At 38.8% G+C, this 15,101-nt stretch overlaps 1 protein-coding gene across 1 annotated transcript in view; it reads left to right on the top strand.

The window, feature by feature from the left end:
* The window catches only part of LRP1B (LDL receptor related protein 1B), a 1,054,628-nt gene that overhangs the window by 447,700 nt on the left and 591,827 nt on the right, over positions 1-15,101 (top strand). Inside the window, exons 10-11 of the mRNA XM_077830376.1 lie at positions 1,590-1,733; positions 3,212-3,448. Coding sequence (XP_077686502.1) covers positions 1,590-1,733; positions 3,212-3,448 — 381 coding nt within the window. The remainder of the gene's footprint in view (positions 1-1,589; positions 1,734-3,211; positions 3,449-15,101) is intronic.

Raw genomic sequence — 15,101 nt, 5'->3', positions numbered from 1 at the left:
GCTACTTTAGACCCCGTCGTTTTATGTGTATAGTTGGGATTATGTTTTCCAATGTTCATTACTTTGCATTTATCAACATTGAATTTCATCTGCCCAGTTTGTTGCCCAGTCACCCAGTTTCGTGAGATCCTTTTGTCTGCTTGAGACTTAACTATCTTGAATATCATCTGCAAATTTTGCCACCCCACTGTTTACCCCTTTTTTCAGATAATTTACAAACATGTTGAATAGGACTCGTCCCAGTACAGACCCCTGGGGGACACCACTATTTCTTCATTCTGAAAACTGACCATTTATTTCAACCCTTTGTTTCCTATCTTTTAACCATTTACCCATTCATGAGAAGACATTCCCTCTTATCCCACGACTGCTTACTTTGCTTAAGAGCCTTTGGTGAGGGACCTTGTCAAAGACTTTCTGAAAATCTAAGTACACTATATCCACTGAATCCCCTTGTCCACATGCTTGTTGACCCCCCTCAAAGAATTCTAGTAGATTGGTGAGGCATGATTTCCCTTTAAAAAACACATGTTAACTTTTCCCCAATAAATGATGTTCATCTATATGTCTAAAATTTTTTTTCTTTATTATAGTGTCAACCAGTTTGCCCGGTACTGAAGTCAGGCTTACTGGCCTTTAATTGCTGGGATCACCTCTAGAGCCCTTTTTAAAAATTGGTGTCCTCTGGTCATTTGGTATAGAAGCTGATTTAAATGATAGGTTACAAACCTAGGATCTGATTAGAATGTTTGCAGGCCAGCATTTATACTTGGCAGGGGTGGTATGTGCCCGTCAATAGGTGGCCTAGTTCACACTCTGCCCCACTGTCTGTACCCTCAAGTGTCAATAAATCTAAAGAACTAAGAGAATTACTAAGTAGCTAACAACCCTGAATAAGAATCCTTCAAGATGATATCTTCAGACAAGTGGAATTAGAAGGTAAGTCTTTTTCCTTATTTTAATTATCAAATATTTTCATACCTAATTTTGGGTACTCTTACTGTTAATTCAGAAGTATGCCTTTAAAATGTAAAACCAAGAGAAATGAACATTTTGAGCAAACTGTGGCTTGCTCTGCACAGTGTGCAAATGTGGAAAAGAGTGTGTGGGGAGCCGTACTGCTTTTTCGTCCCTGTACATGGATGTGCCAAAATCCCGGTCCTGTCCTCCCTGAGCATAATGACTGGGAGATGATAGACTCCTCCACAAGGGTATAGAGCCAGGGTGTGGATCAATACTGAGTTTAGTTGGCATGGAAGGAGCACACGCTGTATTCTGTTAAATAATGTCAGTCTGCACTGTGATGTGCTACTTCAGCGAATGCTTCTCAGTCTATTGCTCATACAGAGTGCTTGCATACCTACTCCAATGTGAAATGTGGTTTAATAGCTACATTATCACACTTCGAATTTATATACTTTTCTGTTTGGGGCATCATCTTTAAAAATTGACCTCTTTTATGATTGTATCCTGGGAAGAGATGGATTGTAGCTCAGATTCGCTTTTCTGTCTAAACTCTCAACATGCTGATGCATATAATTATCTTGCTTTTAAAGGATTTCAAGCATGCTATTTTTCATTCGTTGTAGTCAGAAGCCATGCATGTGAAGTAGACCCATATGGAATGCCAGGGGGTTGTTCGCACATCTGTCTGCTCAGCAGCAACTACAAAACACGGACTTGTCGCTGCAGGACTGGCTTCGTCTTGGGAAGTGATGGCAGGTCATGCAAAAGTATGTTAAAATCAAACACTTTCCTAGCAGCTAATATTTCAGGGTAGAATTCTGAGTGTTAATTAACATCATCATCAACAATAGAAATAACATAAGTTGTTAGGTAAAATTTGTTTGCAGTATGCACCTGCCATTTTGCTCACATTCTCCTTTTATTCCCTTAAAGCTATCTGACTAAATTCATTCTATAGAAGTGGGTAAATTGAACCTGGGGCACTATTGACTAAAATTAAAAACAACAACAAAAACAAATCCTTCCAAATTTTCATTTAGTAACTTTTACTCTGTTTATTTGGTGTCATAATACATCAGTACTGCAACAGAATTAAATATTTTCACATTAATTTTTACCCACAGCGGGTCAAATCCTTCTCACCATTCTGATTCATAAGCTGTAACACTGTGTGAATAAGGCAAACAGGGTTTTGTCCATGATAGTTTGGAAGAACAAGTTGATTTGTGTAACATAAAAAATGCAAACATTTTTTGAAGATTAAGTATTTCTTCTCTGAAAATTCCTGATTTGGGCTGGGACCAATAGCAGATGGAGTATTCTGAGAGAAACACAACCTGTGGATTATCTGACCCAGCCAAAATATGAGTCCTAAAAGTTTTATATGAGAGTTTGTTTTTTTGAGATTTTTAGTCTGATCTCTTGGCCAAAGACATTTGATTTAGTTCAGATAATAGTGTGATGCGGACCACACAAGTAGATAGATGCTTGTATTTTGACACTTACAGGTAAACTGATTCTCAAAAGCTTTTGGGGTCTGGGCATCATCAATAAAAAATCTGATGAAATTTTCAAATAGTTTATTCTTTCTTCCCACCTTACAACTGAATTTTATGTACATCCGCTAAAACCAAACAGATTTGATTTAAAAACCCAACATAGAGCTCTAGAGGCATTGATTAAAAGTTTTGCCATATTTTTTTCTTATGTTTGCAGCAAAACTTTGAGTCATTTGTGTGGATTCTTAGCACTGTCGAAATAAAATAAGATCTTTTGATTTATTTGCTTCTGCCTGTCTTCAGATGAAAGATTTTGAGTGGTCTGTTTTGAATTTGCTGAAGTTTTCTGTATTGTCAGATTTAATGAATGCCACAGTCACTGTCTACAACAGCCTCGACAGAGCCTAATGAATTGTAAAATTAAATGCCTACAATATTATACATGCTGTTTAACTTTGTAGCCAGTGTGATCTTATGATCTGTCATGTTTTTGCAAAGTCGATTGTTACAGACAAAAGAATGATTAATTAGATATAACCTAATCTCAGAGGTATTTGTATTTTAATTAAGGTAATGTAATTAGCTATCATTTTGAGTTTAGATACATTCAGAATATGTAAGGGTTTAATTTTTGGTATTGAATAAAAAACCTCTAATTGTGCCGGTTAATTAACAAGTGACATCATGCAGCATAAAGAAGATTAGGCGGCATTGGTTGTTTGCATTTTGCAATCTTTTTTCTGCAGGACCAAAGAATGAGTTGTTCCTGTTTTATGGGAAGGGACGCCCGGGAATCATACGAGGAATGGACCTGAATTCCAAAGTCGCTGATGAATACATGATCCCCATAGAAAACCTGGTCAACCCTCGTGCTCTGGACTTCCATGCTGAGACCAATTACATCTACTTCGCTGACACTACAAGCTTCCTGATTGGGCGACAGAAAATTGATGGCACAGAGCGTGAGACAATCTTGAAAGATGGTAAGTGATGGGAGATGATAGCAACAGCAAAAGGATGTCACTAATGAGAGGGTGAACTGATCCATATAGAATACAAATCGATGAAGAGCCTCACCCAAACCTCTAACTGAACCTGAAGCCAAACTAAACCTTTTTAAAGATTGGAGAGGTTTAGATAATTTCTTTTTCCCTTCCTTTCCTGTTTTACAGCTCTGCATTTGCATTTTTGTTTCTTGAAGGAAAACTCACAGATGCTGAGCACCTGCAGCTCTCATTGTCTTCCATGTTTTCTCAGCACCTGTGAAAATCAGACTTGAGATGTTGAGGATCTATTATGATCTACCTGATACCAGATAGTTTGCAGTTAATTATAAATAAAGTAATGCCAGTGGAAAAAGGTCAATAAATTGGGCTAGATCAAGCCCAAAGTGTCCAAAACTGGTGGATGCCCGTGAGTGGAAAAAGGTTTGCTAAGAAGAACACCACAATTTCCCTTTTGGCAGAGGCCTGAACAAAGACTGCAAAATGGGACTGTTGGCTGGTGAGGTGATTGGCCAGAATTTCAGTGGGATGATTCAGCAGCCTTCACTGGTAGGGCTTCATTCAAGTCCTGGCTGTAATAAAAAGCACTCTGGACTTGATTCTCCACTGTATTTGAGCTGCACAGACTGAACAGAAAAGCAAGAAGGCTGCTGGTAGCCAGTTGCGGCTCCCTAACAGGGTCACGTGGCTCTAGCACATTAGGGCTATGCAAGGGTAAACCTAATTTATGCTACTGGAATCTTATGCTAATAATGGGTCATGTGTAGCTCTGCTCTGTATGCATCCTCTCCTTCTCCATGCCCTGCCCTTGAACACCCCCAACATACCTCCATTTTCCCCTTACAATGGGGAAAGGGCAGCTAGTGCCTGAAGAGACAAAGCCACCCACACCAGCTTTATATAAAGTATCCCTGCACGGGGAATTCACCAGTGGGTTTCTCCAACAGCTTTAAGGCATCTTTGGTCTGCTTAAGAGGCATGACAAAGGACATTTTCTATGTACAAAGTGTTTTAAAGGTCTCACTTTATAGGGCTGATATAAGCAAAATACTCTGGTTTGATATATCAGTAATTAATTAAAGCTTTTTATGGTGTCTGCGTGTATATGATCTTAGGCTCTATACTGTGCTTTTGGGTATACAAATAAACGTTGTTTTCATATGTTTAATTTTGATGGTGGTTGGTAGATTTGTTTGTTACAAAACCCTTTTGTTTGTTTATTTTTGGCGAGTGTTTGGGTAGATCAATGTTGTAAGTTGCACAAGGTGAATGAGGTAATATTTTTTTATTGGACTAACTTCTGTTGGTGAAAGAGACAAGCTTTTGAGCCACACAGAGCTCTTCTTCTTCTGTTGCCATTCTTGTTATGATGGAAATATTTTTCCAAAGAGGAACATTTTGCAGTGTTTCCTAAAGATAGTTTGATGGGATTTGCCTAATATACTCTGTAAGTTTATTCTGTAGCTGGATCCCTTCCACTGAGAATGATTTGTCCCAAGTTCTCATGTGCTACACCATGGAATTTGTCTTTTGTTTTATGCATGCTTCCCAGCTTGGGTAGACATATGCATGCTAGCTCCGCTCAAACTAGCACAGTAAAAAGCCTAGTGTAGCTGGAGTTAATATAGGTGGCAGCTGTGACTAGCTTCCTGAGTACAAACCCTCACAGACACCCGGGTACATATACAGACTGCTACCACCTGGGCTACAATGCCATTTTTAGTATGCTACCTTGAGCAAAGCTAGCACGTCTTCCTATCTGAGCTGTAAAGCGTGCTCCAGGCTGAAGTGTAGACATACGCTAACTTAGTCAGAGCTCCATATAGTTTCATAATACTAAGCATATTTGAAGAGCACTTGTCATGGTATTTTCATCATTTTAAAAATTAATATGTATGCTGCTGTAGTTGCCATTTCTCTGATCACAAGTCCACATTACTTGTGCATGACACTTCTTGCAAGAGTAGGTGTGTTAGCCCTAGCAATATTCCAATTCAAGTCATTTCAGTCTGCCCACACAGGAACCTGATCCTACTAGCTGCTGAGTGAGAATTGAGTGCTAAGTACATTGCAGTGTGGTATCTTGACTCCCCTTTTGGTTTCAGTTGTGAATCCTCATTTTTAGCTTCTTGTACTAAACAGTTGTGTAGCGTAGGTAACTAGTTGACAGCACCCAGCAAGTTTCCTCTTAAAAGAGACAGTAGAGGTGATACCCTCATCAGCACCAGAAATGGTAGCTATAATTAGGGTTCCAAATGTGCATTATAAACCCGGTTTCAGGTTTTCAAAATGAGAGCTGGTTGAACATTGGAACAAAGATCAGAAACATTCAAGGAATTTAAGGATTGTTCAGTTAGAGCTCCCATGAACAGGGAGCACCCACATAATGCTTGCATGCTAGGGAGTACAAGGACAAAAGGTCACAGGAGAGTGGGGAAAAGGCTCCTTCCACCCTGGCCATTCCTTATGCATGTGGGCAAGGCTGGGCGAAGTCCGAACTTCTGTATGTAGTTTGAACAGCCAACATAGTTTGTAAAGTACTTTGGGATGTATCTGTGTAAAGGGACTATGTAAAAATAAAAATTATTATTGTCTTAATTTCCTATATGTAGGGCCAGTTCTTCAGCTAGAACGTTGTCAGTAAGCCAGTCAGTAATTCAGCACAGTTCCATTGAAGTCAATAGAAGTACACTACTGTACTTGGATGTGATGTCCCCCTCCTTGGTGATATTGTTAATCACCAACATCCCGTAGAATGTCCAGAATGCTAAACACTGATAAAATTGCTTCAGGATAACTTTTACTTATGAAGTAAGTAGGTGATCAAAATTGCATTCCTTATTCCTTTATTTAACTTTAAATCAGAGTACAACTGATTACACACAGTAGTGAGTTGACTCCAATACTTCATGCTTTTTTCATTGAAGTTGTGAAACTATTAGAGATCTAGGGTGAAATCCTGGCCCCAGTGAAGTCAAAGGAAATTTTGCTATTGACTTCATTGGGGCCAGGATTTCATCTTGGTCATGATCTGACTTGAAGCTAAAGGAAAGAATAAGGAATATATTTTAATGTTCTTGGGTCTTTCTTTTAAATATGAATTTTAAATGATAATTTAGCAGAAAGAAATTACAACAGTGAATGTATTAGATCTTATAGTAGCTTTTCCCCTCCCCCCTTCCCCCATTTTTAATCTTTTTGGGTATGCTGAATATTGTTAATTTGAGCTTGGAAATTCCAAAACATACATTTGCAATTTTGTACATACTTTGAGGGACTGCAGCACAAGCCACTATAGCATGGATGTCACAGGATTTATTACATTCTGTGAAATAGTTAGAATTGGATACTTGTTGAGTTTGATTTAGCAGACTAAAGTAATTTCAGCAAGTGTGGCGAGCAAGTAATTCTTTGCCCATTGTTGACAATTTAGACCATTTTTGAACTCTTGTATCCTAGTTTGTCATCTCACGCTTATTTTAGATTTTTAGTTCTTATTAATATAGCACACAGTTTACTCTGGCATAGGTGGGCCTATGGAAGGTCTTTGCAGCATTTTCCTAAAGAGGGTAGAGTAGGAGTACACTAGGTTACTTAGTCTACGAAGCTTAGTGTGGAAAGTGATGGAAGTGCACTGGACCAAGGCAGGAGAGGGGCTACTGAAACTGGAATTACACAGATCCAGTGGCCCCAAAACACTGTCCAAGTAGTGTGAGGAGACTGACATAATTACTCTTGCTTGTAGGCTCTTTCGCCATTTGAGAAAGTGGCCTGCCATCTTGCATTCAGAGTTTATGACAGAACATTACATTGAATACATATCAAACAAGATTAAAGATCGAAATACACCAGTTCTCTAGTTTATTAGTGATAGAAGCAGAGCTTGTTCAACATATTTTGGAAAACTTGCGTATTTTAAAACCTTCCGCCCCATCCATCTAATACATACCATCCCTATAAATGTGACCTATTTCTAGCAGTCTCCATAGCAACCTGTTTGCATCCAGTTTTCTGTGATTTAAACATGCATTTTTTCATTTTTGGAATTTACTGAATTTAGCTGAAAAATTCTTGGGTTTTGAAAAACTTGAAGTTTGGGGTCTACTGATTTTTTTTAACATGAATTTTGCAAGTGTCAGAACTCCCAAAACCTGGCTGTCCCTTGCACAGTTCCCACCAGATGGCACAGTGCACCTGTTCAGAGGAAGGTAACTGTGAGTTGGTAGCTGCTGCAGCTGTGCAGCTGGGGAGAGAGAGAGCACCCATCTGCCTCCTCTGATGGCTAGAGCCCCATTTTGACCCCAGTCCTTCAGCGTGGCTCCATCCATTTCCTCTTCATAGTAAAGTTTTAAAAAATAAAGCTAAAAGTAAAATATTAACCACAGCATTAAACTGCATTTACTTTCAATACACTTACTTTTCCGTCTTTGTTGGTTTTTTTCCTGCCCACAAAGCTGTGTTAATTTTCTCCACTGATTTTCACCCATTTTTAATTTTTGTAATAAATACAGATGATTCCCAGGAAATTTTAAGCATAATAAAACCCCGAAGTGGAGGTCCTTAGCTATTTGCTATTCTGGGGTGGATCACTTTCTCGTTTTGACCACAGAAACCATCCAGACAAAAGTTTTGTTGCAACTGATACACTTCTGCAAAAAGTTTCAGTTTCAACTAATTTGCTTTTTGTGATCAAAAAAACATTTAGTTGACTCCCATTGAAGTTCAGGTCATTGCAGGTGGTGGTCTGCATCTTGCAGGACTGTATAAAGAAAGTAAAACGAACAGGAGAGACAGGACAGACCCAAGAGTAGCATCTTGAAAGACGAGAAGCGTTATACTTTTATTTATTTATTTTTAATATAAATCATGGCAGTAGTTTAGAGAATACAGATTTAAAAGATCATACTGCTTTTTAATTACAGGGGAGGGTTGCCATTAAAACAATGCAAAACCCATGAATTTCTGAATCCTGACTTACTCTAAATCGATTGTATTGTCTTTTACATAAGCTTCAGTGATACTGGCAGTAGCCTTCCTTATGTTGATTGATCTTTTTACATTAAAATAACTGTGCTCTCATACCTTCATTAATCCATGCTCCTTGCTCACAGCTGCTGTGCCTGGACAATGATGTGGAGGACATTTATAGGTTTAACAGTTTAAAAAAATCATCAATCTGATGTCTTGCTGTGATTTTCTTTAGTCACCAGTTCCAGCTTTTGTCTTTTGTTTTCTATTATGAAAAGTGAAAGTATGATTGCTGAAAAATCTGTTCTCAGTAGGGCAACTTAGGGATGGCATGAACATTTGGTACTGCTTAATTTCAGTGCTTTATATAAATCTATGTCATACTCTTAATAAGTTTTAACATATTTTAAAATTGAATTTGCTACATTTTTATTTAAAGGAAATCATTACAAAAATGAGAAGACAAAAACAAACAGGAAAAGAAAATATTTAAATTGCAAGGATTTTGAAACCTTGATAATTCTATTAACATGATAATGAATCCAGAGATATTACAAACTCATAGAGAAAGGTTGTTAAACAATTTATCATATTACAAGTTCATTGAGATAGTAATGACTCCTTTTACAGACGCTATTATTGCATTTGAAGTGTGTGGCAGCCCAGCGGAATTGATATTTCATCTACGGGGTAAAACTGTAGCACTTTACCTTAGGCCATTGTTGATGTCATTCAGTGTATCATGTACTGGATTTCTGCAAACAGAAAGGTTTTCTACCCTGCTCTGGAGTAAGGATATGCACATATTTGTGTGACACAGAAAGAGATCTAAGGTCTGTGTCTGGTCCTGGAATTTACCACTCTTTTGGGGAATGAGAAATGTAATGTGGTTTACCACAGCAATGATCAACAGAAGTGGGTTTTGTGTGAGAAAGTGTGCTATGTAAAGAGCGAGTCCTGAAAAAAAAAGCTGAAGGACTATGTGACCATTGTTGCCTGGAGGGGCCACACTGAGAATTCTCAATCAGCAAACTGCAAAGAATGGGGCAGACAATCCCTGAAATTGGTGGTTATTCTAATAATTAGATTCACCAAGCCAGCAACAAAATCTTCTACAACACCTTACTGGTTACCCAAAAACCAAAACCACAGTTCCCTCAAAGCTCCAGCCTTGGGCTCCCACCCAGACAGCTAAGTCAAATATGATTAGGATGACTGAAAATCTTGTTAATCATATATAAAGTTCTACCAATCCCAAGAGATGGGATACATTACGCACCAGGACAATGACTATTTCAGATCTTACCCAAATACATGCTTACAGCCAATTCTTATTAACTAAACTAAGATTTATTAAAAAAGAAAAAGAGTATTGTGGTTAAAAGATTGTTATACATATAGATATGAGTAAGGTTCTTAGGTCAAAAGAAAAGGAGTACTTGTGGCACCTTAGAGACTAACAAATTTATTTGAGCATAAGCTTTCGTGAGCTACAGCTCACTTCATCGGATGCATTCAGTGGAAAATACAGTGGGGCGATTACTGTATTTTCCACTGAATGCATCCGATGAAGTGAGCTGTAGCTCACGAAAGCTTATGCTCAGATAAATTTGTTAGTCTCTAAGGTGCCACAAGTACTCCTTTTCTTTTTGCGAATACAGACTAACACGGCTGCTACTCTGAAACCTGTTCTTAGGTCAGTTTCATAGTGGAGATGGTTAGCTGCTGAGTTGCAAAAAGTTCTTCCCAGAATCAGTTCATCCACTTATAGTCCAAACAGGCAATCCATATATAGAGTTTGTTCAAATTCTTCCATGAGAAGTAGCAGGGTAATCCAGGCTGGAGCTGGAGACCTCAGTCTTGCGACTCAAGCTTCCCTTGACAAAGCTCAAGTAGATCTCAGATAACAGGATCAGGTCCTTGGAGTTCTTTTATAGATCTCTGACAGATATCGATAAATACTTGACATCAGGTATTCCTTGGGTGAAGAATAGTGGTTTTTGAAGTAAAACCTCCTATTTCCTATGTATATCAGGTAATTAGTTGCATTCATCATCGTAAGGTAATTCTCCATTAAGGAATTCATAGACAGTTTATGACAAACTTCAAAGAGAAATAAAGACAATGATTTTATTACACCCAAGTTCCATCTAATTCTTACGATTTCCTTTTGATCTCTGAACCAACAGAATGCAGTAATAGACAGGAACTGTCTGGTTACATGGTTCACATCTAACAAGATATAAGTAAACAAATACAATTAGTATTTACCTCTAATTCCCTAACAACATAGAAAAAGCTTTTCTTTGCATTTCAAAGCTCTAGTCTATCTCACATGGCTTTGTCAGATATTTTAAGGAACAGCCCTAATTACCATTGACATACTTCTCTAATATGTCTTTAAAGGTAGGATTTGAGGCACTTAGCCTGCAAGTTCCTTAACCTTTTCTGGATCAGAGTCACAGACTCCAAAACAGACGGTTAAATAATCTCCAGATTGACTGAATTTATGACGTTTAATACATGGCACTCTTTACTGAGGAGTTGTTTGATGCTGCTTCCTTACTGGAGTGTGGGGATCCCTCTCATATCTCGTGAAGTATGTTAGCTGGAGAAATAAATGCAACACAATAAAATTTAGTTACTTCACTTTCATCTCTTTAGACCAGGGACAATACAAATAAATAATAATTAATATCCTATCTGACTGAATCAGATGTCCAGAATCAGTGTCCAGAATCAGATATTTCAGAAAAAGCTATAGGAGTGGTTAATAGGAAAAAGTAACTTTACTTCTATATGCTGTTTATAGCAGCACAATTCAAGCTATATTCTGTTCTTTTTAGAGTGGCTGGTTTTTATATGTAGATCAGGTTGTAGGCAGGGTGTCTGTATCAGTGCTTTTGTCAGGTATGATTAGTATTTACCTCATACCTATGACAGTATATGGATGGGTTCCTACATATAGTTTGATAAAATTTCTCAGTCACACATATGTTTCAATGTTGGTCAACCATATACCTGTTGTCAATTCCAAGACAGTCTTTCTAAGCATATTGTTCTAGATTAGTAAGGGAAGTTCGCATCATGTGCAAAAAAAATAATCTGGTTCAAATTAGAGTCCAAATAGCATAACTAACATGAGAAAGAACAGAAAATACTAGATGTATATAATTTGCATTCCTTTTCTCAAGTCTTGTTGACTTCGGACACCAAAATGTATAACTTATCGGTATTATGACTATGACAAACATGTATTGCAGCTTGAATTTTCAAAAGTGAATGGTAATGTTTGAACTTTTGGAGCTAGATTCTTTTCTGTGTCTAGCATTCAGTGTGACATAAATGGGCAGTTGTCAGGGAGCCAGGTTAGTCTCCTTGATTCCAAGGACTAGCCCTGTTCCTAACACAATTTAAAGGATCTGGCAATTAGGAGTTAGACCTTAAACCAGTATAGGATTACCATGAAAGACCAAAGCTCTGCCAAACCATCTTCCTCATCCAGACATCATGCCCCTACACTGGGATTAGAGGTCACAGGAATAGGGAGTCTAGAAGTAGATAGCAAGGAGTTTCCCGCCAACAGTGACATTCTTTGCTAGCCACTTGCAGACAGTTTTTGGCCTCTTTCCACCTCCTGAGTGGTGCAGAGGTGCCAAGAACTGGTGTTACTTCATGATTAATTTTCACATTTTAAAAAGTCTGAGGATTGTCTGCTGAGGCTGTTTTGTACACTAACAGTTTTCTTCAATATTGGAGGGAGGAGTAGTGGAAGAGACGGAGCAAGTGATATCAGGTCAAATTGGAGAAAGCGGGAACCACAGAAGACATAAGACAGGAAGAGATCTGATCATGAAGGAAGGGTGGTCCATTGATTGGGACACTAGTCTGGGACTGAGGAGGCCTGGGTTCAAATCCCTCCCTTTTGATAGACTTCCTGTGTGACCTTGGGCAAGTCACGTACATTATTGGTGCATCAGTTGGGGATAGTACCACTTCTTACCTCACAAGGGTGTTGTGAGGATAAATAGTTTAAAAATGGTAAGAGACTCAGATACTATGGTATGGGGGACATATAAGTACCTTAGCTAGGTAGAATTTTAGAGGAAGAAAACAGAAGAGACACTTCAAGGAGAGGAAAGGGAGGATGAGAAGGTTTGGGCGCTAATGCTCGATTTTATATAGTTAACGTTAGGCCCTGAACAGAGCACATAATTAATCCATAAAAATAAACAAAACACTCTCAATGGATGTTACGTAGTAGTAGTAGTAACTGTGGTACTAATCACAGTAACAGTCTAGGAGAGTCTATAAGTCCCTATCAACATTGCGAGTCCATTATGCAGGTATTGTAGAAAAAAAATCATAAAAGTGTCCCTGTCCTAGCAACGTCACAGTGCAAATACTTGACAGAAATACAACTTGAAGCATTATTTAATATAAATTTTGTATGCAAGGAGGTGAACCAGACAAAAATAATAAAGCTTGGCTGATTGAACAAGTGGTGAAATTTGGATTTTTGAAACCCTCAACCAATCTTTTGATCAATTAATTCAAAACTGTTGATGTACCAAGCAAATTATATCTATGCAGTTTTAGAAGTTGATTTAGCTTTTTAATATATTTAGTGTTGTAGTACTAGATTTAATTATTTTTTTAAATTTCAAGCCTGGTATTGTTCATGAAAGGTATTGGAAGTTATATTATGAAAGAAGCAAGGAAAGTGGAATAAAAAATGCAATCTTTGCTTTTAAAGTTCTTGATGTATTTTAGGAGATTAAAACAGCTTTTGTTCTAAAGATCTAAAAGGTTTAATCCTCTTCTAGTCCCTATGTATTTTAAATTCTTCAATATTAATTTTTAGCTATGTTTATATTTTCCCCAACAACAATGAAACCCATGTAGTTGAGTTTTTGAGCTGCCACAGCATTATCTAACTGGATTTTCTCAGTTGAGGAGCTTTTTCCATCTTTCACCATTTTATGCGCGTGTGCATATTTACGTACACACACACACACACACACACACTTGAGTTTATTTTACCACTATTAAGTTTATTTTACCTGTCTTTTGATACGATATTCTCTTTGGTTCTTGAATTGGTTTTATATTAAATTGTAACATTGGGAAACATTTAAAGCTGGGGGATTCCTTTAATTTTCAAGATAGTCTTGCCTTTGTATATTGAATGAGCTTAGGTATGAATATTGATCTGTGAAGCTGTGTGTGGCTTAACAATACACATTTAATGCATATTAAATCAACATCAGCATGTGTATTGATATAGAAAGTCCTATATGATTTGGTCATAAAAGACCTCCTGATAATACTGTTTCAGGCAGATAAAGAAATCACCTAGAGTGCTTTATTTATAGTTATCTGGGAACCGGAGAATGAATATTCTCACTGGAGGATCCTCAACTCTGGAATTTGCTACTCTTTCAGTCTCACAGAGCCTGAGTGGTATGGTAACATCCTAGTGTCCATCTGTCCATTTCAGGGTTTGCCACATTGAAGTGATTGTGGAGATATGAACAGACAGTTACTCTGTGATGATTCCATCTGTGTTGTGTTGTAGGGTCACCGCACCCTGGGTACCTCTTCGTGGTGGAGCATGGGGTTGAAGTGTCACTGCCTTAGTTTCCCCAACAGGGTTTCCAGCCCACACTGGAGGCATATGGCTCAGCCCTCTGGCCAGATCACCATGAAAACTCAATCCCCCACTTTTGGGTAGCAGAATTGAAAGTCCCAAAACAAACACATATTAAAAGAGACTTTATCCCAGCTGGGCTTAGTACTCAGCCCCTCCGAGGTTATTTCTCTGCCTGCTCTCTGAGCTCAGCTCTCAGACTCCACCATTTTTCTCATAGTGGGGCATCCCTTCTGTGGCCTAGCTTAACACCATTGGCAGGTCCCTGATAAACCCAGATAGCCTGGTGTCAGGCCTGTCTTCCCTTCTGGGAGGCTCTGACTCACCGTCCTGCACTTCAAGCATGGGGCAGTTTGGCTGGCTGGCCGGGAGAAGAGGGCAATGCTTTCTGGCTTGGGGGAGGAAGGAAGATGTAAAACTGCTGGAAGAGTGGTCAGCATGGTGGATGCCTCACCACCTAAAAATGAGGGGTTTGAAAAGGTCAGCCTGGGCCTGGCCCCTCCCCACATTTACTTGGGACAAGCCAGGCAGAAACCACCCTATTTTTCCCTTACCAACATATTGGTCAGGTACAGTTGGGTTTTTTTCGCCTTCCTTGCAGCAGGTTCAGGTGGGCTCTGTTCATGCATAGTAGGCCATATGTTGCAACTCTTTATTTAAGTTTATAGCGGATGTTCAGTGCAGATACTCAATAAATTAAGGTGCAAAAGAACAGATAAATGGCTTGGAAAAGGAATTAAGGAGAGGTGCTTGCTAATTGAGCAAGCTAGGGACAGTTGGGGACTCCTCTGATTGGCACAGCAGGGAGCCACCCCCCCAATCATTATAGTCCACCTTAACCCCTCCTATGAGATGGGGTGGTCAGTAAGGTCCCAGCAAGGGAATTGCTGGAGGGACCTGGATGAAAAGGGGGGGAGCTGGTGGAATTCCCCCCCCCCCCCAAAAAAAAAAAAATTGGCTGGAATTGAAGGGTCCCGGAAGTGAATCTGCTGGAGAAACATAAATTTTGCACCT

This window comes from Eretmochelys imbricata, chromosome 11, assembly GCF_965152235.1.
Source record: "Eretmochelys imbricata isolate rEreImb1 chromosome 11, rEreImb1.hap1, whole genome shotgun sequence".
Classification (NCBI taxonomy): Eukaryota; Metazoa; Chordata; order Testudines; family Cheloniidae; genus Eretmochelys; species Eretmochelys imbricata.
This window is presented reverse-complemented; position numbering and strand designations above follow the sequence as displayed.